Source organism: Pseudophryne corroboree, chromosome 9 (assembly GCF_028390025.1).
Source record: "Pseudophryne corroboree isolate aPseCor3 chromosome 9, aPseCor3.hap2, whole genome shotgun sequence".
In the NCBI taxonomy this organism is placed as follows: domain Eukaryota; kingdom Metazoa; phylum Chordata; class Amphibia; order Anura; family Myobatrachidae; genus Pseudophryne; species Pseudophryne corroboree.
This window is the reverse complement of record NC_086452.1, coordinates 255,397,746-255,419,186: the sequence shown is the minus strand read 5'-3', so window position 1 is coordinate 255,419,186 and position 21,441 is coordinate 255,397,746. Positions and strand designations below refer to the sequence as shown.

General features: G+C 47.2%; 1 protein-coding gene across 8 annotated transcripts in view; it reads right to left on the bottom strand.

The window, feature by feature from the left end:
• Positions 1-21,441, bottom strand: part of ODR4 (odr-4 GPCR localization factor homolog) — a 370,494-nt gene that overhangs the window by 198,418 nt on the left and 150,635 nt on the right. For 7 of the 8 annotated variants that reach the window (XM_063940235.1, XM_063940234.1, XM_063940236.1 and 4 more), the window contains exon 5: positions 1,669-1,775. The exons of the other annotated variant lie outside the window; for it this stretch is intronic. In XM_063940235.1, coding sequence (XP_063796305.1) covers positions 1,669-1,775 — 107 coding nt within the window. The remainder of the gene's footprint in view (positions 1-1,668; positions 1,776-21,441) is intronic. 8 annotated transcript variants of the gene reach the window in all.

The window sequence follows — 21,441 nt, the reverse complement described above, 5'->3', positions numbered from 1 at the left end:
TGTGATACTAATAGCTCCGGCTCGGCCCAGAAGACATTGGTACACAGATCTGCAAAGGATGTGGATGGATGCTCCAGTCCTACTCCCTCACCGCCAAAATCTACTGTCTCAGGGTCCTTGCTATCACAAGCACCTGGATCGACTGTCTTTGACGGCGTGGCTCTTGAGACTTCCATCCTGATGGCAAGAGGATTCTCACAATAGGTAATTCAAACTATGATCAGAGCAAGGAAACCTTCCTCAGCTCGCATTTATCACCAAATATGGCAGGCCTATATTCAATGGTGCAGGGACTGGAAATTTTACCCCAGGTCTTTCAGAGTTTCCAGAGTCTTAGCATTCCTTTAGGCAGGAATGGGCAGAGGTATACGGGTGGCTTCCTTGAGAGTGCATGTGTCAGCATTGACTGTATGATTTCAAAAGAAAATTGTTAACCTACAGGATGTGCGCACTTTTTTCCAGGGAATGCTCCACATTCAACCTCCTTTTGTTCCTCCTCCAGTGCCTTGGGACTTAAGTTTAGTCCTAAACGCCCTTAAAGTTGCCCTATTTGAACCACTAAAACGAGTGGATCTTAAATGGTTGACAGCTAATGTTCTCGTTCTACTGGCCATGGCTTCAGCTAGAAGAGTTTCTGATTTAGCGTCATTGTTATGTTGCCCTCCTTTTCTGTTTTTTTTTATCCAGATAGAGCGGTTCTCAGAACCAAATCTGGGTATCTTCCTAAGGTGGTGTCTAAATTCCACCTTAAAGAAGAAATTGTAGTCCCGGCCTTCCAGGGGACGGACTTTTCTGTGGGAGATGCATCGTTGGATGTATTCCGTGCCTTAAAGATCTACGTGGATCGTACCAGTGCCATCAGAAAAAGAGACACTCTCTTCATTCTCTACGGATTTCACAAGAGAGGATAGCGAGGTGGCTTCGGATGACGATTTCAGAAGCATATTCTCAAGCTGATCTCCCTGTTCCGGCTAATGTCTCTGCTCGCTCTACTCGTAAGGTAGGTAAATTATGAGCAGCATAACGTGGTGCTTCAGCAGAACAGATACTGTATGTAAGGCAGCCACATGGTCTTCCATTAACACATCCATTAGACATTGTGCCTTTGTCACCTTTGCCTCTCAGGACGCTGAATTCGGGCAAAGGATTCTCTTGTCCAATCAGGAGAGTCCCCACCACTAAACTGCTTTGGGACATCCCAACATTATCCTGTGAATAACCTGTGGACCCTGCCAGAGAAATAATTGTTGTGGTAGACTTACCATTGTTAACGCGATTTCTCCTAAGTCCACAGGATCCAAGGGTATCCCACCCTGACGCATCTGATTTGAGGATCCTTTCACTCACTAACCTCTTCCTTCTTATATGGAAGGGTGTGCATGGGTGTTCTTCTCGCCTGAATTGGGCTCTCTATAATGCTCCTGCCTTGATCTTTGGAAAAACAACTGATTTTCCTGAGCCAGGAGGCGGGGATATAGGGATGGACCATTGCATGCTGGGAGGTCGAAAGCTTTGATCGTTTGGTGCCAACCTCATATCCCAATGTTATCCTGTGGATTTAGGAGAAATAGCGTTATCAACGGTAAGTCTACCATAACGATTATTTTTCATTCACCTGAGGTGCACTAGACCTTGGGGACGTAAAGAAAATTTCATTATTGAACATACTTTCTTGTAGCTGAACAAATCTGCAGTGCCACTCTGTCAGTGATGTCGTTGTCATCAAGACTCCACAATCTGTTCTTCCGTGAGGACTTTTCTACAGCAAAAATTAGCTGTAAAGAGAAATATTGTCTTAGAGCCCAGCTCTCAAATATGTGTTTACACCTTTCAGTTACAAAACATCTCTATTTATCTGATACACTCTCACAAGTGTGGACGTATATTAAACAATGAAAGCATGCCATGCAGTAAACCAGTTCTGAATTATTATTATTATTTTTAAAATTTTTTATTAAAGAATCATATCACTTCACAGATATCAAGTGTACCGTTTCAAGTTTGAGCAATAAGAATTCAATCTCACATTCACAATCGTTTGCATTAGCACCAACAAACATGAATGAAACTTTTCCAAATTACATGTCACAATTGCACATAGAATAATCAGTAAAAATCAATACTTGGTACAAGCCGTAAGCATAACATCTCTTCTACCAGAGATAAGAGGAGCCTGGAGTCCGAAGGTGTATAGAATAATCAGTAAAAATCAATACTTGGTTCAAGCAGTAAGCATAACATCTCTTTTACCAGAGATAAGAGGAACCTGGAGTCCGAAGGTGTATAGAATAATCAGTAAAAATCAATACTTGGTTCAAGCAGTAAGCATAACATCTCTTCTACCAGAGATAAGAGGAGCCTGGAGTCCGAAGGTGTATAGAATAATCAGTAAAAATCAACACTAGGTTCAAGCAGTAAGCATAACATCTCTTCTACCAGAGATGAGAGGAGGCCGGAGTCTGAAGGAGTATAGAATGATCAGTAAAAATCAATACTTGGTTCAAGCAGTAAGCATAACATCTCTTCTACCAGAGATGAGAGGAGGCCGGAGTCTGAAGGAGTATAGAATGATCAGTAAAAATCAATACTTGGTTCAAGCAGTAAGCATAACATCTCTTCTACCAGAGATGAGAGGAGGCCGGAGTCTGAAGGAGTATAGAATGATCAGTAAAAATCAATACTTGGTTCAAGCAGTAAGCATAACATCTCTTCTACCAGAGAGAAGAGGAGGCCGGAGTCTGAAGGAGTATAGAATGATCAGTAAAAATCAATACTTGGTTCAAGCAGTAAGCATAACATCTCTTCTACCAGAGAGAAGAGGAGCCTGGAGTCTGAAGGAGCAACAATACCCCAGGAAGTCTAAGTATAGTACTATGGGAGGATTCCCTAACAGCATTCTAGTCTCATACCATTCTGTACTCTTGAGAGACTCTCTAATTCATTTTTGAAAATCCACTGAAAGAGTAGCAATATGGTAGCAATACAGTCTCTCTTTATCTGAAGTTGTCTTCAACCAATCCTTTGGAAGTACATTATGTAATTTCCCGTTAAAAAGAGTAATGGAAGGTGAAATAGGAAGGATCCCAGAATGCAAAATGGTTTTACAGGCTGCCGCACTAATAGTCAACAATAGCTTTCTACACCCTTTGGCCACCCAGAATGATTCCAAAAGTTGCCCATTATGCATTAAAAAAACAAATAATTTACTAAGTGCTTCATGAAATACCTCCTAATCTGTAACCAAAAACCATCTATCAATAGGCATGTTCAGAAGCAATGAAGCATATCTGCGGCAGGTGTTCAACACGATGGCACTCACTAGACGTGGACATACCCACCAAATATTGTTTGTGGGGTGAATAGTAGGCTCTGTGAAATACGTTTAAGAACATCTCTTGATATTGTGGAGGGCAGTAGGTGGCATGAGCTTATCAAGTTTTTAAGTAATAAAGCACAAGTGAGTGCCGGAAAGTCAGGCAACCACTGCTTCAAACTTCATTGAGTGATGGAATGATTCATGGGTTAACAGTGTAAAGATATAGCTTTGCTATTAGCCGGTGGATATTTCAGCACACAATCCATATCACTGGACCGAACAGTTTCTGAGAACAATGCAAAAACAGAACAAACAATTTTGCATTTAAAAATTTGCGGGTAGCACTGAAGTATCGGAAAGCTCTGGCTGGCCTGTGTAAAGGTCATTGATTTTTTAAGATGTTAAGTCAACCACACAGCCAATCTCTCCCACCAAAATGCCGTAAAAGGAGAGGCAGCTTCCCCATGCTGAAATCTACTACAGGTTGAGTATCCCATATCCAAATATCCGAAATACGGAATATTCCGAAATACGGACTTTTTTGAGGGAGAGTGAGATAGTGAAACTTTTGTTTTTTGATGGCTCAATGTACACAAACCTTGTTTAATACACAAAGTTATTAAAAATATTGTATTTAATGACCTTCAGGCTGTGTGTATAAGGTGTATAAGAAACATAAATGAATTGTGTGAATGTACACACACTTTGTTTAATGCACAAAGTTATAAAAAATACTGGCTAAAATGACATTCAGGCTGTGTGTATAAGGTGTATATGAAACATAAATGCATTCTGAGCTTAGACTTGGGTCCCATCACCATGATTTCTCATTATGGTATGCAATTATTCCAAAATACGGAAAAATACGATATCCAAAATACCTCTGGTCCCAAGCATTTTGGATAAGGGATACTCAACCTGTATTACCAAGAAATGTTAGGAACAAGGACTTATGAGCATTTAAATTAATGGGTCATGCTATAAGCTACAGATCGATCACAGCAAAGGATTGTCCCTTATCTCCTGATCAATCTCAGCCTCAAATCTATGAAGGAAAGTTATCAAGTTGCCTTCTGGCAGAAACGTTTTTTCTTAAAAAAAAATTGGCATGTATTTCACATAACCAATCCCGTAAACATGGCAATAAAGCTACACAGTTGAAAGACTGGATATACTGAAAGTTGATACTCCCGTTTCACTTTGACTGTTGCAATTTTAACAATGCTATGCACAGTCTATGCCAGTGATGGCTAACCTTGACACTTCAGCTGTTGTTGAACTACACATCCCAGCATGCCCTGCTACAGTTTTGCTATTTGGCCATGCTAAAACTGATGCAGGGCATGCTGGGATGTGTAGTTCACTAACAGCTGGAGTGTCAAGGTTAGCCATCACTGGTCTATGCCTTTCCATATAAACCGCCTAAACAAAGCACTGATTTTAGCCACATGTACCTTACCAAGTAATTGAAGCAAAGATTGTATGAGATAAAGAACGCATGGGAAAGCATACAATTTAATGAATTTAGCTCTGCCATAATATGAAAGCAACAAGTGGTTCCAGCTCTCCAGTTCTGATGATATAGCTGTAATTGTTTATTTTTATTTAAATGGTATAATTTCGAAGGGTACTTCAGAAGTTTAATACCTAGAAATACAATGTGGGGTATTGCCCAGTTCAATGAAATTCGTCTATTCCACGTCAGTTTAGTGACCCTGGCACCAAGTACATCCCTACTGATTTCATTAAATTCACTTCAAACCCCGACACTTTGCCACTCACTTAAAAGTTATAAAATGTTTGCCAGATAATTTTTAAGATTACCAGTGAACAGCATAACACCATCTGCAAAGGTAGATAACTTTACCTCTAAGGGGTCTATGTACTAAGCCTTTGATAGAGATAAAGTACCAACCAACCAGCTCCTAACTATCATTTTTCAACCACAGTCTGTATCGTGGCAGTTAGAAGCCGATTGGTTGGTACTTTATCTCTGTCCACTTTATCTTTCTCCAAGGCTTAGCACATAAACCCTAAGTCTCCTATAGTTATCCCTTAAACACAGAAGAAGCGTGAAGAATCCTAAACGATGGGTCTATTAATCAATTAAAAAATAAGATTTTACTTACCGATAAATCTATTTCTCGTAGTCCGTAGAGGATGCTGGGACTCCGTAAGGACCATGGGGAATAGACGGGCTCCGCAGGAGATAGGGCACTTTAAGAAAGCTTTGGACTCTGGGTGTGCACTGGCTCCTCCCTCTGTGCCCCTCCTCCAGACCTCAGTTAGGGAAACTGTGCCCAGAGGAGATGGACAGTACGAGGAAGGATTTTTGTAAATCTAAGGGCGAGATCCATACCAGCCACACCAATCACACCGTATAACTTGTGATAAACTACCCAGTTAACAGTATGAACAACAACCTAGCCACGGTACCACCGATAAACTATAACATAACCCTTATGTAAGCAATAACTATATACAAGTCTTGCAGAAGAAGTCCGCACTTGGGACGGGCGCCCAGCATCCTCTACGGACTACGAGAAATAGATTTACCGGTAAGTAAAATCTTATTTTCTCTAACGTCCTTGAGGATGCTGGTTCTCCGTAAGGACCATGGGGATTATACCAAAGCTCCTAAACGGGCGGGAGAGTGCGGATGACTCTGCAGCACCGATTGAGCAAACAGGAGGTCCTCCTCAGCTAGGGTATCAAACTTATAGAACTTTGCAAATGTGTTAGACCCCGACCAAGTAGCTGCTCGGCACAACTGTAATGCCGAGACCCCTCGGGCAGCCGCCCAAGAAGAGCCCACTTTCCTAGTGGAATGGGCCTTAACCGATTTCGGTAACTGCAATCCTGCCGTAGAATGCGCCTGCTGAATCGTGTTACAGATCCAGCGAGCAATAGTCTGCTTTGAAGCAGGAGCGCCAACCTTGTTGGCCGCATACAGAACAAACAGAGCTTCAGTCTTCCTGATTCTAGCCGTTCTGGTCACATAAATCTTCAAAGCCCTGACCACATCCAGGGACTCGGAATCCTCCAAGTCCCGTGTAGCCACAGGCACGACAATAGGTTGGTTCATATGAAAAGATGAGACCACCTTTGGCAGAAATTGAGGACGAGTCCTCAACTCTGCCCTATCCACGTGAAAAACCAAGTATGGGCTATGTGATAAAGCCGCCAATTCTGATACACGTCTAGCCGAAGCTAATGCCAACAACATGACCACTTTCCACGTGAGGTATTTCAACTCCACAGTTTTGAGTGGTTCAAACCAAGGTGACTTGAGGAAACGTAACACCACGTTAAGATCCCAAGGCGCCACCGGAGGCACAAAGGGAGGCTGAATATGCAGCACCCCCTTCACAAAAGTCTGTACTTCAGGAAGAGAGGCTAATTCTTTTTGAAAGAAAATGGATAAGGCCAAAATTTGGACCTTTATGGACCCTAATTTTAGGCCCAAAGTCACTCCTGTTTGAAGGAAGTGAAGCAGACGGCCCAAATGGAACTCCTCCGTAGGAGCAGCTCTGGCCTCACACCAAGAAACATATTTCCGCCATATACGGTGATAATGTTTTAACGTCACGTTTTTCCTAGCCTTGATCAGGGTAGGAATGACTTCCTCCAGAATTCCTTTTTCCGCTAGGATCCGGCGTTCAACCGCCATGCCGTCAAACGCAGCCGCGGTAAGTCTTGGAACAGACAGGGCCCCTGCCGCAGCAGGTCCTGCCTTAAAGGAAGAGGCCACGGATCTTCTGTGAGCAACTCTTGCAGCTCCGGATACCAAGTCCTCCATGGCCAATCTGGAACAATGAGGATTGTTCTGACCCTGCTCATTCTTATTATTCTCAACACTTTGGGTATGAGAGGAAGAGGAGGAAACACATAGACCGATCTGAACACCCAAGGTGTCACCAGAGCGTCTACCGCTACTGCCTGAGGGTCCCTTGACCTGGCGCAATACCGCTTTAGCTTTTTGTTGAGACGGGATGCCATCATGTCGATTTGAGGCAGTCCCCATCGATCCGTGATCTGTGCGAAGACTTCTTGATGAAGTCCCCACTCTCCCGGATGCAGGTCGTGCCTGCTGAGGAAGTCCGCCTCCCAGTTGTCCACCCCCGGGATGAACACCGCTGACAGCGCGCTTACATGGCCTTCCGTCCAGCGTAGAATCCTGGTCTCTTCTGCCATGGCCACTCTGCTCCTTGTTCCGCCTTGCCGGTTTATATGAGCCACTGCAGTGACGTTGTCCGACTGAATCAGAACCGGTTTTCTCAAAAGCAATTCCTCCGCTTGACACAGGGCGTTGTATATGGCCCTCAACTCCAGGACGTTGATGTGGAGACAAGTCTCTAGGTTTGACCAGAGACCTTGGAAATTTCTTCCCAGTGTTACTGCTCCCCAGCCTCGGAGGCTTGCGTCCGTGGTCACCAGGACCCAGTCCTGAATGCCGAACCTGCGACCCTCTAGCAGGTGAGCACTGTTCAGCCACCACAGGAGAGATACCCTGGTTCTGGGAGACAGGGTGATCCTTTGATGCATTCGTAAATGGGACCCTGACCACTTGTCCAAGAGGTCCCATTGAAAGGTCCTCGCATGGAAAGGGATGGCCTCGTATGAAGCCACCATCTTCCCCAGGACCCGCGTGCAATGATGCACTGAAACCTTTTTTGGTTTCAAGAGGTTTCTGACCATGGCTATGAGCTCCTGAACCATTTCGATCGGAAGAAAAACCTTTTTCTGGTCTGTGTCTAGAATCAGGCCCAAAAAGGTCAGACGCGTTGTAGGGACTAGCTGGGACTTCGGTATATTGAGAATCCAGCCGTGTATCTGCAACGTCTTCATGGACAGAGACACACTGTCCAGCAACTTCTCCCGAGATCTCGCCTTTATGAGGAGATCGTCCAAGTATGGGATAATTGTGACCCCCTGCCTGCGCAGGAGCACCATCATTTCCGCCATTACCGTGGTGAAAATCCTCGGGACCATGGAAAGCCCAAACGGCAACGTCTGAAATTGGTAGTGACAGTCCTGCCCTGCAAATCTCAGGAACGCCTGATGAGGGGGGAATATCGGAACATGAAGGTATGCATCCTTTATGTCCAGGGACACCATCCAATCCCCCCCCTCCAGGCTGGCGATGACCGCCCTGAGTGATTCCATCTTGAACTTGAACCTCTTCAAGCACAGGTTCAGAGATTTTAGGTTTAAAATGGGTCTGACCGAACCGTCCGGTTTCGGAACCACAAACAGGGTCGAGTAATATCCCTCTCCTTGCTGGAGATGAGGAACTGTGACAATCACCTGTTGAATATACAATTTTTGGATTGCCGCCAACACTAGCTCCCTCTCTGACGGGGAAGCCGGCAGAGCAGATTTGAAAAACCGGCGAGGAGGCAAGTCTTCAAATTCCAGCCTGTATCCCTGAGAAACAATCTCTAATGCCCAGGGATCCACCTGCGAGTGAACCCAGACGTGGCTGAAAAATCGAAGACGAGCCCCCACTAGATCTGCCTCCCCCCGGGAAGCCCCAGCGTCATGCGGTGGACTTTGCAGAGGCAGGGGAGGACTTTTGCTCTTGGGAACTAGCTGTGTGCAGCTTCTTTCCCCTACCTTTCCCTCTGGCAACAAAGGACGATCCCCGTACCTTTTTGTTTTTATTGGAACGAAAGGACTGCATTTGATAATGAGGTGCCTTTTTTGTATGCTGCGGGGGGACATAAGGTAAGAAATTCGACTTACCAGCCGTAGCCGTAGAGACAAGGTCCGAGAGGCCGTCTCCAAACAACTCCTCCCCTTTGTAAGGCAAGGACTCCATATGCCGCTTTGAATCGGCATCTCCCGTCCACTGTCGGGTCCACAAGAGCCGCCTAGCAGAAATAGACATAGCATTTATTCTGGAGCTTAATAAACAAATGTCTCTCTGAGCATCTCTCATATACAAGGCAGCATCTCTGATATGCTCTATGGTCATTTGAATAGCATCCCCATCTAAGGTGTCAATCTCCGTAGATAAGGAATCTGCCCATGCCACAACCACACTACAAACCCAGGCCGACGCCATAGCCGGTCTAGCAATAATACCTGAATGAGTGTAAATGTGCTTCAAGGTAATTTCCTGCCTGCGGTCAGCAGGTTCCTTGAGGGAAGCCGTATCCTGAGAAGGCAGTGCCACCTTTTTGGACAAGCATGTCAGCGCCTTGTCTACTTTAGGCGAAGATTCCCAGCGTATCCTATCAGTTTGTGGAAAAGGATACGCCATAAGAATCCTTTTGGGAACTTGTGGTCTCCTATCTGGAGATTCCCAAGCCTTTTCGCACAATTCACTTAGTTCAAATGAGGATGGAAAGGTGACTTCAGGCTTTTTCCCTTTATACATGTGTACCCTCGTGTCAGGGACCGGGGGTTCTTCAGTAATATGCAAAACCTCTTTAATGGCAATAATCATGTACCGAATACCTTTTGCCACCTTCGGCTGTAATTTTGCATCTTCATAGTCGACACTAGAGTCAGTATCTGTGTCGGTATCTGTGCCATCGATCTGGGATATGGTGCGCTTCTGAGACCCCGAAGGGCCTGGCGCCACAGGGACAGGCATGGACTGGCTACCTGACTGATCCCTAGCTTCTGCCTTGTCTAACCTTTTATGCAATAGATTAACATTTGCATTCAAGATATTCAGCATAACCACCCATTCCGGTGTCGGCGTTGCCGACGGCAACATGGCATTCAAGCACTCCCCCTCCACATTAAGCGAGCCTTCCTCGTCAAACATGTCGACACACGCGTACCGACAAACTTCACACACACAGGGAACCCCTTTCCTGAAGACAGTATCCCTGTCAAGGCCCTTTGGAGAGACAGAGAGAGTATGCCAGCACACACCCCAGGGCAATAATCCTGGAGACCAACACAAAATGTTTTCCCCCAGCAGCGCTGTGATAATATGTTATCCGCCAATTATGTGCCCCCCCCCTCTCTTTTAAACACCCCTTCACCGTGTGTAAGCAGGGGAGAGTCCGGGAGCTTCCTCTCAGCGGTGCTGTGGAGAGAAAATGGCGCTGGTGAGTGCTGAGGGAGAAGCCCCGCCCCCTCGGCGGCGGGCTTCTGTCCCGCTCAAACTTACAAAAATATGGCGGGGGCTCTTTTATATACATGTACAGTGCCCATCTGTACATGTATATTGTCTTATGCCATAAGAGGTGTTTATATTGCTGCCCAGGGCGCCCCCCCCCCCTGCGCCCTGCACCCTTACAGTGACCGGAGCGTGTGAGGTGTATGGGAGCAATGACGCACAGCTGCAGTGCTGTGCGTTACCTCCGTGAAGCTGAAGGCTTCTGCCGCCTGACGACTTCTGTCTTCTGTTCTTCTAGCTCTGTGAGGAGAACGGCAGCGCGGCTCCGGGGGTGGACGCCCAGTAAAAACCTGCGTTCTCCCCCTCTGGAGCTAATGGTGTCCAGTAGCCGAGGAAGCAGAGCCTATCTTAGACAAGAAGGTCTGCTCCTCTCTCCTCAGTCCCTCGATGCAGGGAGCCTGTTGCCAGCAGTGCTCCCGGTGAAAAAGTAGAAAAAGTAGAGAAAAAATCCAAACAAAAATGCTTTTAGGCAGAGAACTCAGGAGAGCTCTCTGCAGTGCACCCATCCTGCTCTGGGCACAGTGTAAAACTGAGGTCTGGAGGAGGGGCATAGAGGGAGGAGCCAGTGCACACCCACAGTCCAAAGCTTTCTTAAAGTGCCCTGTCTCCTGCGGAGCCCGTCTATTCCCCATGGTCCTTACGGAGTCCCAGCATCCTCAAGGACGTTAGAGAAAATAAGAATTTACTTACCGATAATTCTATTTCTCGGAGTCCGTAGTGGATGCTGGGGTTCCTGAAAGGACCATGGGGAATAGCGGCTCCGCAGGAGACAGGGCACAAAAAGTAAAGCTTTCCGATCAGGTGGTGTGCACTGGCTCCTCCCCCTATGACCCTCCTCCAGACTCCAGTTAGGTACTGTGCCCGGACGAGCGTACACAATAAGGGAGGAATTTTGAATCCCGGGTAAGACTCATACCAGCCACACCAATCACACTGTACAACCTGTGATCTGAACCCAGTTAACAGTATGATAACAGCGGAGCCTCTGAAAAGATGGCTCACAACAACAATAACCCGATTTAGTTAGCAATAACTATGTACAAGTATTGCAGATAATCCGCACTTGGGATGGGCGCCCAGCATCCACTACGGACTCCGAGAAATAGAATTATCGGTAAGTAAATTCTTATTTTCTCTATCGTCCTTGTGGATGCTGGGGTTCCTGAAAGGACCATGGGGATTATACCAAAGCTCCCAAACGGGCGGGAGAGTGCGGATGACTCTGCAGCACCGAATGAGAGAACTCCAGGTCCTCTTTTGCCAGGGTATCAAATTTGTAGAATTTTACAAACGTGTTCTCCCCCGACCACGTAGCTGCTCGGCAAAGTTGTAATGCCGAGACCCCTCGGGCAGCCGCCCAAGATGAGCCCACCTTCCTTGTGGAATGGGCCTTAACAGATTTAGACTGTGGCAGGCCTGCCACAGAATGTGCAAGTTGAATTGTGCTACCAATCCCACGAGCAATCGACTGCTTAGAAGCAGAAGCACCCAGCATTGTTGGGTGCATACAGGATAAACAGCAAGTCAGATTTCCTGACTCCAGCCAACCTGGAAACTATATTTTCAGGGCCCTGATAACATCCAGCAACTTGGAGTCCTCCAAGTCCCTAGTAGCCGCAGGTACCACAATAAGCTGGTTCAGGTGAAACGCTGACACCACCTTAAGGAGAAACTGGGGACGAGTCCGCAGCTTTGCTCTGTCCGAATGGACAATCAGATATGGCTTTGTGAGATAAAGCCGCCAATTCTGACACTCGCCTGGCCGAGGCCAGGACCAACAGCATGGTCATTTTCCATGTGAGATATATCAAATCCACAGATTTGAGTTGTTTAAACCAATGTGATTTTTTAGGAATCCCAAAACTACGTTGAGATCGCCCAGTGCCACTGGAGACATCAAAGGGGCTGTATATGCAGTACTCCCTTAACAACTTCTGGACTTCAGGAACTGAAGCCAATTTCTTTCTGGAAGAAAATCAACAGGCCGAAATTTGAACCTTAATGGACCCAATTTGAGACCCATAGACACTCCTGTTTGCAGGAAATGTAGAAATTAACCTAGTTGAAATTCTTCCGTGGAGCCTTCCTGGACTCACACCCTGGCACATATTTTCACCTAAGTGGTGATAATGTTGTGCGGTCACCTCCTTCCTGGCTCTGACCAGGGTAGGGATGACCTCTTCCGGAATGCCTCTTTCCCTTAGGATCCGGCGTTCACCCGCCTTGGCGTCAACGCAGCTGCGGTAAGTCCCGGAACAGACACGGTTCTTGCCGAATCAAGACCCTTCTTAGTATCTCTTGAAGTTCCGGGAACCAAGTCCTTCTTGGCCAAACCGGAGCCACGAGTATAGTTCTTACTCCTCTCCTTCCTATCATTTTCAATACATTGGGTATGAAAAGCAGAGGATGGAACACATACACCGACTGGTACACCGACGGTGTTACCAGAGCGTCCCAGCTATTGCCTGAGTGTCTCTTGACCTGGCGCTTCAGGTGGGACGCCATCATAACCACCTTTGGTCTTTCCCAACGGTTTACAATCATGTGGAAACTTCCAGATTAAGTTTCCACTTTTCCGGGTGGAATTCATTTATGCTGAGGAAATCTTCCCAGTTGCCCACTCCCGGAATGAACACTGCTGACAGTGTTATCACATGATTTTCCGCCCAGCGAAGAATCCTTGCTGTCATTGCCCTCCTGCTTCTTGTGTCGCCCCGTCTGATAACGTGGGCGACCGCCATGATGATGTCCTACTGGATCAGCACCGGTTGACTTTGAAGCAGGAGTCTTCCTAGGCTCAGAGCATTGTAAATTGCCCTTAGCTCCAGTATATTCATGTGGAGAGAAGTCTCCAGACTTGACCACCCTTCCTTGGAAATTTTTTCCCTGTGTGACTACTCCCCAGCCTCTCAGGCTGGTATCCGTGGTCCCCAGAACACAGTCCTGAATGCTGAGTGTGCTGCCCTCTAAAAGATGAGCACTCTGCAGCCCCCACAGAAGAGACACCCTTGTCCTTGGAGACAGGATTATCCGCTGATGCATCTGAAAATGCGATCCGGACCATTCGTCCAGCAAATCCCCTGAGATCTGCCGAATGGAATCGCTTCGTAAGAAGCCACCATTTTTCCCAGGACTCCTGTGCATTGATGCACTGATACTTGGCCTGGTTTTAGGAGGTTTCTGACTAGGTCGAATAACTCCTTGGCTTTTTCCTCCCGGAGGAACACCTTTTTCTGGACTATGCCCAGAATCATTCCTAGGAACAGCAGACGTATCGTCGGAAAACAGCTGCGATTCTTGGAATATTTAGAATCCAGTCGTGCTGTCGTAGAACTACTTTAGATAGTGCTCTTCCGACCTCCAACTGTTCTCTGGAACTTGCCCTTTTCAGGATATCGTCCAAGTAAGGGATAATTTAGATGCCTTTTTTCTTTGAAGAAACATCTTTTCGGCCATTACCTTGGTAAAAGGCCCGGGGTGCCGTGGATAATTCAAACGGCATCGTCTGAAACTGATATTGACAGTTCTGTACCACGAACCAGAGGTACCCTTGTTGAGAAGGGCAAATTTGGACATGGAGGTAATCCTTGATGTCCAGGGACACCATATAGTCCCCTTTTTTCCGGTTCGCTATCACTGCTCTGAGTGACTCCATCTCGATTTGAACCTTTTATGTAAGTGTTCAAAGATTTCAGTTTAGACTATGTCTCACCAAGCCGTCTGGCGTCAGTACCACAATATAGTGTGGAAAAATAATACCCTTTTCCTTGTTGTAGGAGGGGTACTTTGATTTATCACCTGCTGGATATACAGCTTGTGAATTGTTTCCAATGCTGCCTCCCTGTCGGAGGGAGCCGTTGGTAAAGCAGACTTCAGAAACCTGCGAGGAGAAGATGTCTCGACTCTCCAATCTGTACCCCTGGGATAATACTTGTACTATCTAGGGGTCAACCTGCGAGTGATCCCACTGCGCGCTGAGACTCTTGAGACTACCCCCCCACCTTGAGTCCGCTTGCATGGCCCCAGCGTCATGCTGAGGACTTGGCAGACGCGGTGGAGGGCTTCTGTTCCTGGGAAGGGGCTGCCTGCTGCAGTCTACTTCCCTTACCTCTATGTCTGGGCAGATATGACTGGCCTTTTGCCTGCATGCCCTCATGGGAAAGGAAGGATTGAGGCTGAAAAGACGGTGTCTTTTTCAGCTGAGATGTAACTTGGGGTAAAAAGGTTGGATTTCCCAGCTGTTGCCGTGGTCCCCAGGTCCGATGGACCGACCCCAACTAACTCCTTCCCTTTATACGGCAATACTTCCATGTGCCGTATGGGATCTGTATCACCTGACCACTGTCGTGTCCATGACATCTTCTGGGTGATATGGACAACGTACTTATCTTGATGCCAGAGAGCAAATATCCCTCTGTGCATCTCACGTACATATATATAGAATGCATCCTATTAAATGCTCTATATGAATAAAATATTTTCAGTCAGGGAATCCGACCAAGCCAACCCAGCACTGCATCTCCAGGCTGATGGCGATCGCTGGTCGCAGTATAACCACCGTATGTGTGTATATACTTTTTAGGATATCTTTCCAGCTTCCTATCAGCTGGCTCCTTGAGGGCGGCCGTATCTGGAGACGGTAACGCCACTTGATAAGCGTGTGAGCGCCTTATCACCCTAAGGGGTGTTTCCCAACGCGCCCTAATTTCTGGCGGGAAAGGGTATAACGCCAATATTTGCTATCGGGGTAACCCCACGCATCATCACACACTTCATTTTATTTTATCTGATTCAGGAAAAACTACAGGTAGTTTTTTCACTCCCACATAATACCCTTTTTTTTTTTTTTTTGTGGTACTTGTAGTATCAGAAATATGCAACACCTCCTTCATTGCCCTTAACGTGTGGCCCTAATGAGAAATACGTTTGTTTATTCACCGTCGACACTGGATTCAGTGTCCGTGTCTGTGTCTGTCTCGACCGACTGAGGTAAATGGGCGTTTTTAACGCCCCTGACGGTGTTTCTGAGACGCCTGGACCGGTACTAATAGTTTGTCGGCCGTCTCACGTCGTCAACCGACCTTGCAGCGTGTTGACATTCTCACGTAATTCCCTAAATAAGCCATCCATTCCGGTGTCGACTCCCTAGAGAGTGACATCACCATTACAGGCAATTTCTCCGCCTCCTCACCAACATCGTCCTCATACATGTCGACACACACGTACCGACACACAGCACACACACCGGGAATGCTCTGACAGAGGACAGGACCCACACTAGCCCTTTGGGGAGACAGAGGGAGAGTTTGCCAGCACACACCAAAACGCTATAATTATATAGGGACAACCTTATATAAGTGTTTTCCCTTATAGCATCTTTATATATATCTCAATATCGCCAAAATCAGTGCCCCCCCTCTCTGTTTTAACCCTGTTTCTGTAGTGCAGTGCAGGGGAGAGCCTGGGAGCCTTCTCTCCAGGCTTTCTGTGAGAGAAAATGGCGCTGTGTGCTGAGGAGATAGGCCCCGCCCCTTTTTCGGCGGGCTCGTCTCCCGCTATTTAGTGAATCTTGGCAGGGGTTAAATATCTCCATATAGCCTCTGGGGGCTATATGTGAGGTATTTTTCGCCAAAAAAGGTTTTCATTTGCCTCCCAGGGCGCCCCCCTCCCAGCGCCCTGCACCCTCAGTGACTGCCGTGTGAAGTGTGCTGAGAGGAAAATGGCGCACAGCTGCAGTGCTGTGCGCTACCTTTAGAAGACTGCAGGAGTCTTCAGCCGCCGATTCTGGACCTCTTCTTACTTCAGCATCTGCAAGGGGGCCGGCGGCGCGGCTCCGGTGACCATCCAGGCTGTACCTGTGATCGTCCCTCTGGAGCTGATGTCCAGTAGCCAAGAAGCCAATCCATCCTGCACGCAGGTGAGTTCACTCCTTCTCCCCTAAGTCCCTCGTTGCAGTGATCCTGTTGCCAGCAGGACTCACTGTAAAATAAAAAACCTAAGCTAAACTTTCTCTAAGCAGCTCTTTAGGAGAGCCACCTAGATTGCACCCTTCTCGGCCGGGCACAAAAATCTAACTGGAGTCTGGAGGAGGGTCATAGGGGGAGGAGCCAGTGCACACCACCTGATCGGAAAGCTTTACTTTTTGTGCCCTGTCTCCTGCGGAGCCGCTATTCCCCATGGTCCTTTCAGGAACCCCAGCATCCACAAGGACGATAGAGAAATAAGCATTGAGAGCGGACAGCCCTGTCTCGTGCCACATTGCATAATCAAAGGCTCCCCTCTCATGTCATTAACTAATAAAGCTGTAGGCCGCAAATAAAAATATAGAGCAAAAGATACTCCCGCACCAGTAGATGTTCTCGTTCCCTTATATTCACACTCTAATTGTATAGCTTCCACATATTTTTCATATTTGGGAGTGCTACCCTTAGCTTGGAAGGACATAACTTAAACACACAGGAAAAGAAGCCGTTTCCTGGGTGCACTGAGAACCTAACAATTACATAATTCATAGATAAAATATATCCTTTATTATTATTTTTTTAAATTTACAGCAATATGAAATATTTAAAATCAAGGAGATAAGGTAAGTGAAAAAATGTTGAAAAAAGGTGATGTTAAAATAAATTTCTAATCACCAGAGACTGCCACTGCTATGTTGAAGATGTATCTTATAATAAAGGCATAATAGCCCCCACTGCTATTCAAAGCTTATATTTTTGTGAGATTCTACTGGTTTCTTGATGTTATTATTTGAAATTAATCAGTAATTCCCACTGTCTATTTCTAAAGAGTATCAAGTATCACATCTACTACATAACTTTTTCTAAAGAGTATCAGTTATCATGGATGATATGTAACTCTTTGTTTCAATAAAGCTTTGTTTATAAAAACATACATCTATTTTGTAACATTTATTTTCACACGTAATGAACTCAGTGTGTGTGTGTCTTTATTAATGCAGTTGTACTGATGCTGTTTCTAAAGCTGCCTTGTTCTCTTCCGAACAATGGCTTCTGAAGTATTAATATATAATAAGGTGCAGTGTGTGCATTTATGATTATTTGTAGATAGGTGCGGGTAGCCGAATCCACACTCTTAATAGGTGAATTTCACTTCATATTATGAATATCTACTGAATATCACCAGCTGGTCCTTTAACCCGTACCTACCTGTTCTACTCAGAGTCAGCTTATGTATGCTGCTAGATGTTCATTGTGCCGGGGTTCTGCAATCGCTAGGAACTCCACACCAATGATAAATCCAACCCCTTGTGTGGGTTCACAAATTATGGATCTGTGATAAGCAGTTAAACAATAACACCTTCTATCCACTATGAGTAGCGCGGCGTGTTCATTACTCCGATCCTAATAAACCGGGTATTAGATTAATGTCTCAGCGTCCTCTATTTCATGTGCCTGCTAATTTACACATAAATGTATTGTCAGATATACCATATGCACATGTATATACTTAGTGGATGTGGGTAATCAGATCCACACTTTTTATAGTGTATTAGTGTGTGTGGTCTGAATCGCATACAGCAGCTCCTCCAGCCCGATGTATGTTGCTGGCTGATTCCGTTTGCATGTGTGCTACCTACATCCACCCCCGGGACAGCCGATGCGTGTGGCTGGAGATGACACTGGCGCTCTCACCGCCCTAATCCTCACACAGCAATGCACGAACCGAACCAGCAATTTCACAGTACAACAGCAATATACAACATTATTATTATGTTAGCAGTGGTATTTCATAGCACGCGTCAGTCTCTGAAAAAACACCAACGCACGTTTCACAGAGGCTGCTTTGTCAGGGCCTGACAATGATGTTTGATTTGGGATTTTGGTGATGTCCTAATGCAAAACTGAATATAAAACCAAATCCTACTAGAAATCGAATATCGACAAAACATTCGTGCTTTCACATAGACAAACACAGGATTCCCTGATTTACGAACATTCAAATTGAAAATCAAAAACAAATTGAAAACAAAATCGAACTACAAATCCCCGAAATAATAGACTAATAACAGACAGGCGAATTTAGCATCTAGACAACGTTCTATTCCCTAAAACTTAATTATGATGCCTATATAAGTATAGATGATGGACACTATGGGGTATATTCAATAACTGTCGGAAGCTGCCGTCTTGTCAGAAAGACGGCAGCTTCCGACAGTTTTAGGTCGGAAGGGGTTCCGACCTATTCATTAGTGCCCCGTTTATTCCAACAAGTTGGGAAACCCGACTTGTCAGAATGCTGTCGGAATGCTTGCTGATTGGCGGCTTCAGCCGTCGATCAGCGTGCATTGTCGGAAGCGGGGCCAAACCGGACAGGTTTTAGCCCCGTTTCCGACAATCTCAATCCGACTTTCAAAAAAGTCGGATTGAGAAGAGGAGACTAGTGGTTCTGCGGGCGGCAGGGGGAGCAGAGATCGGCGGCCGGCGGGAAGAGCAGGCTGCGGGGGGACATGTCTGCGGCGGCGGGGGGAGATGCTGCAGGGAGAGAGGTGCCTGGCCGTCCCCCAGCCAGGCACCTCTATCCCTGCAGCGCCTCCCCACGCCGCCGCAGACATGTCCCCCCGCAGCCAGCTAAAGCCGCTTGCCGCCGATCTCTGCTCCCCCCGCCGCAGACATGTTCCCTGCAGCTTGCTCCCCCTGCCGCCGTCCCGCCCGCCGCCATCTGCACCACTGACAGCAGCGGCAGCACAGGACCTGTGTACGGCCAAATTCGTCAGTCGGATTTGGCCGTCCATTGAATAGGGGTTGTCGGGTCCATTCCGACAACTGCATGTCGGAATGGACCCGACTCTTATTGAATATAACCCTACTAGGTGATTCATCGCGCCCTACGGGCGCTCTTCACACCGTCGTTAGGGGCTACGCCCCGTTAACCCCTGCAGGCCTTTAAACATACGCAGCCCGGTAGATAATAGATCCAGAAATTCAGGGCAGTATAGAGGGCATACAGAAATGGTGTCCGGTTGAGAAAAGATAGAGAGATGTCAGGGGGGAGGGAATGTACAGAAATGCTGTGCGATCGGTAAAGGATAGGGAGAGTCAGTGTGGTAGGTAGAGGATAAAGAGAGGGAAGGTGTTAGAGAGAAAATACCGTTGCGAGAATTTTTTTTTTATGCCAGTGGGTAAATATTGCAAGGGGGAAGGGCGTGCGATTGTCAAGGGGGCGTAGCCCTTTGTGAGGGCGTGCAGAGTGGCCGCAGGGCACAATGAATATCATAGTGTAGTTTATACTGCTAGTGTCTGCATCATGAAGTACCAGATGAGTAACAGCAATGCACTGTAGATAAGACACCAAAGTGCTGTGGCCACAGGTAGCAGAGCCGCTTATACACACAATACCCGCAGGTAGCAGAGGCGCTTATACACACAGTGCCCACAGGCAGCAGAGTCGCTTATACACACAATACCCGCAGGTAGCAGAGCCACTTATACACACAATGGCCACAGGTAGCAGAGTCGCTTATACACACAATACCCACAGGCAGCAGAGCCGCTTATACACACAATACCCACAGGCAGCAGAGGCGCTTATACACACACAATGGCCACAGGTAGCAGAGCCGCTTATACACACAATACCCACAGGCAGCAGAGCCGCTTATACACACAATACCCACAGGCAGCAGAGGCACTTATACACACAGTGCCCACAGGCAGCAGAGTCGCTTATACACACAATACCCGCAGGTAGCAGAGGCGCTTATACACACAATGGCCACAGGTAGCAGAGGCGCTTATACACACAATACCCACAGGTAGCAGAGGCGCTTATATACACAGTGCCCACAGGGGGTGTAGTACCTTACCGAAGCCGGGATCCCGGAAGCATACCGACACCGGGATCACGTCGGGGGAGGGGCGAGTGCAGCAAGCCCCTTGCGGGCGCGCTGCGCTCGTCACACTGCGGGCTCGGTGGCGACCTGCGGTCGCCACGGGTTCTATTCCCACTGTATGGGTGTCGTGGACACCCACGAGTGGAAATAGTCCCTGTTGGTCGGCATGCCGACCATCGGGATAGTGAGGCTCATGGAGGAGGTCATGTGACTGTCGGTCAGCTGACCGGCGGTCACATGAATACCACCCCCCACAGGTAGTAGAGGCGCTTATACACACAGTGACGACAGGTAGCAGAGGCGCTTATACACAAAATGGACACAGGTAGCAGAGCCGCGTATACACACAATACACACAGGTAGCAGAGCCGCGTATACACACAATACCCACAGGTAACAGAGTTGGTTGTACACACAATGGCCACAGGTAGCAGCGCCACTTATACACAATGGCCACAGGTAGCAGTGTTGCTTATACACACAATGGCCACTGGTAGCAGCGCCACTTATACACACAGTGCCCACAGGTAGCAGAGTTGGTTCTACACACAATGGCCACAGGTAGTAGCTGCGTTTATACACACGGTGGTCACAGGTAGCAGCGCCACTTATACACAATGCCCACAGGTAGCAGAGCCGCTAATACACATAATGGGCACAGGTAGCAGAGCCGCTTATACACACAGTGCCCACAGGTAGCAGAGTTGGTTCTACACACAGTGGCCACAGGTAGTAGCTGCGTTTATACACACAGTGGCCACAGGTAGCAGCGCCACTTATACACAATGCCCACAGGTAGCAGTGTCGCTTAGACACAGAATGGCCACAGCATTAGTGTTTCTTATTAATCCAATGTCCATTGGTAGCAACTATACTCACAGAAGTTCAGTGTGTGTGTGGGGGGGGGGGGGGGTTTGGAAAGGGGGTGGGTTCAGTGAGGTGCCTATCCGTGCCTCTGATCACCCCGATTCAGGGAATCCCTTGCAGCGGCTACAGATGGTGTCCGAGGTGCTACGTGTGGTGGAGGGGTGGGTGTGGGAGGGGGTCCAGAGGTATTGCGGGAGGCGGAGGGGTGGGTGCAGGGGCACGGATGGCGGAAAGGGTGCAGAGGTGCTGTGTGTGGGGGAGGTG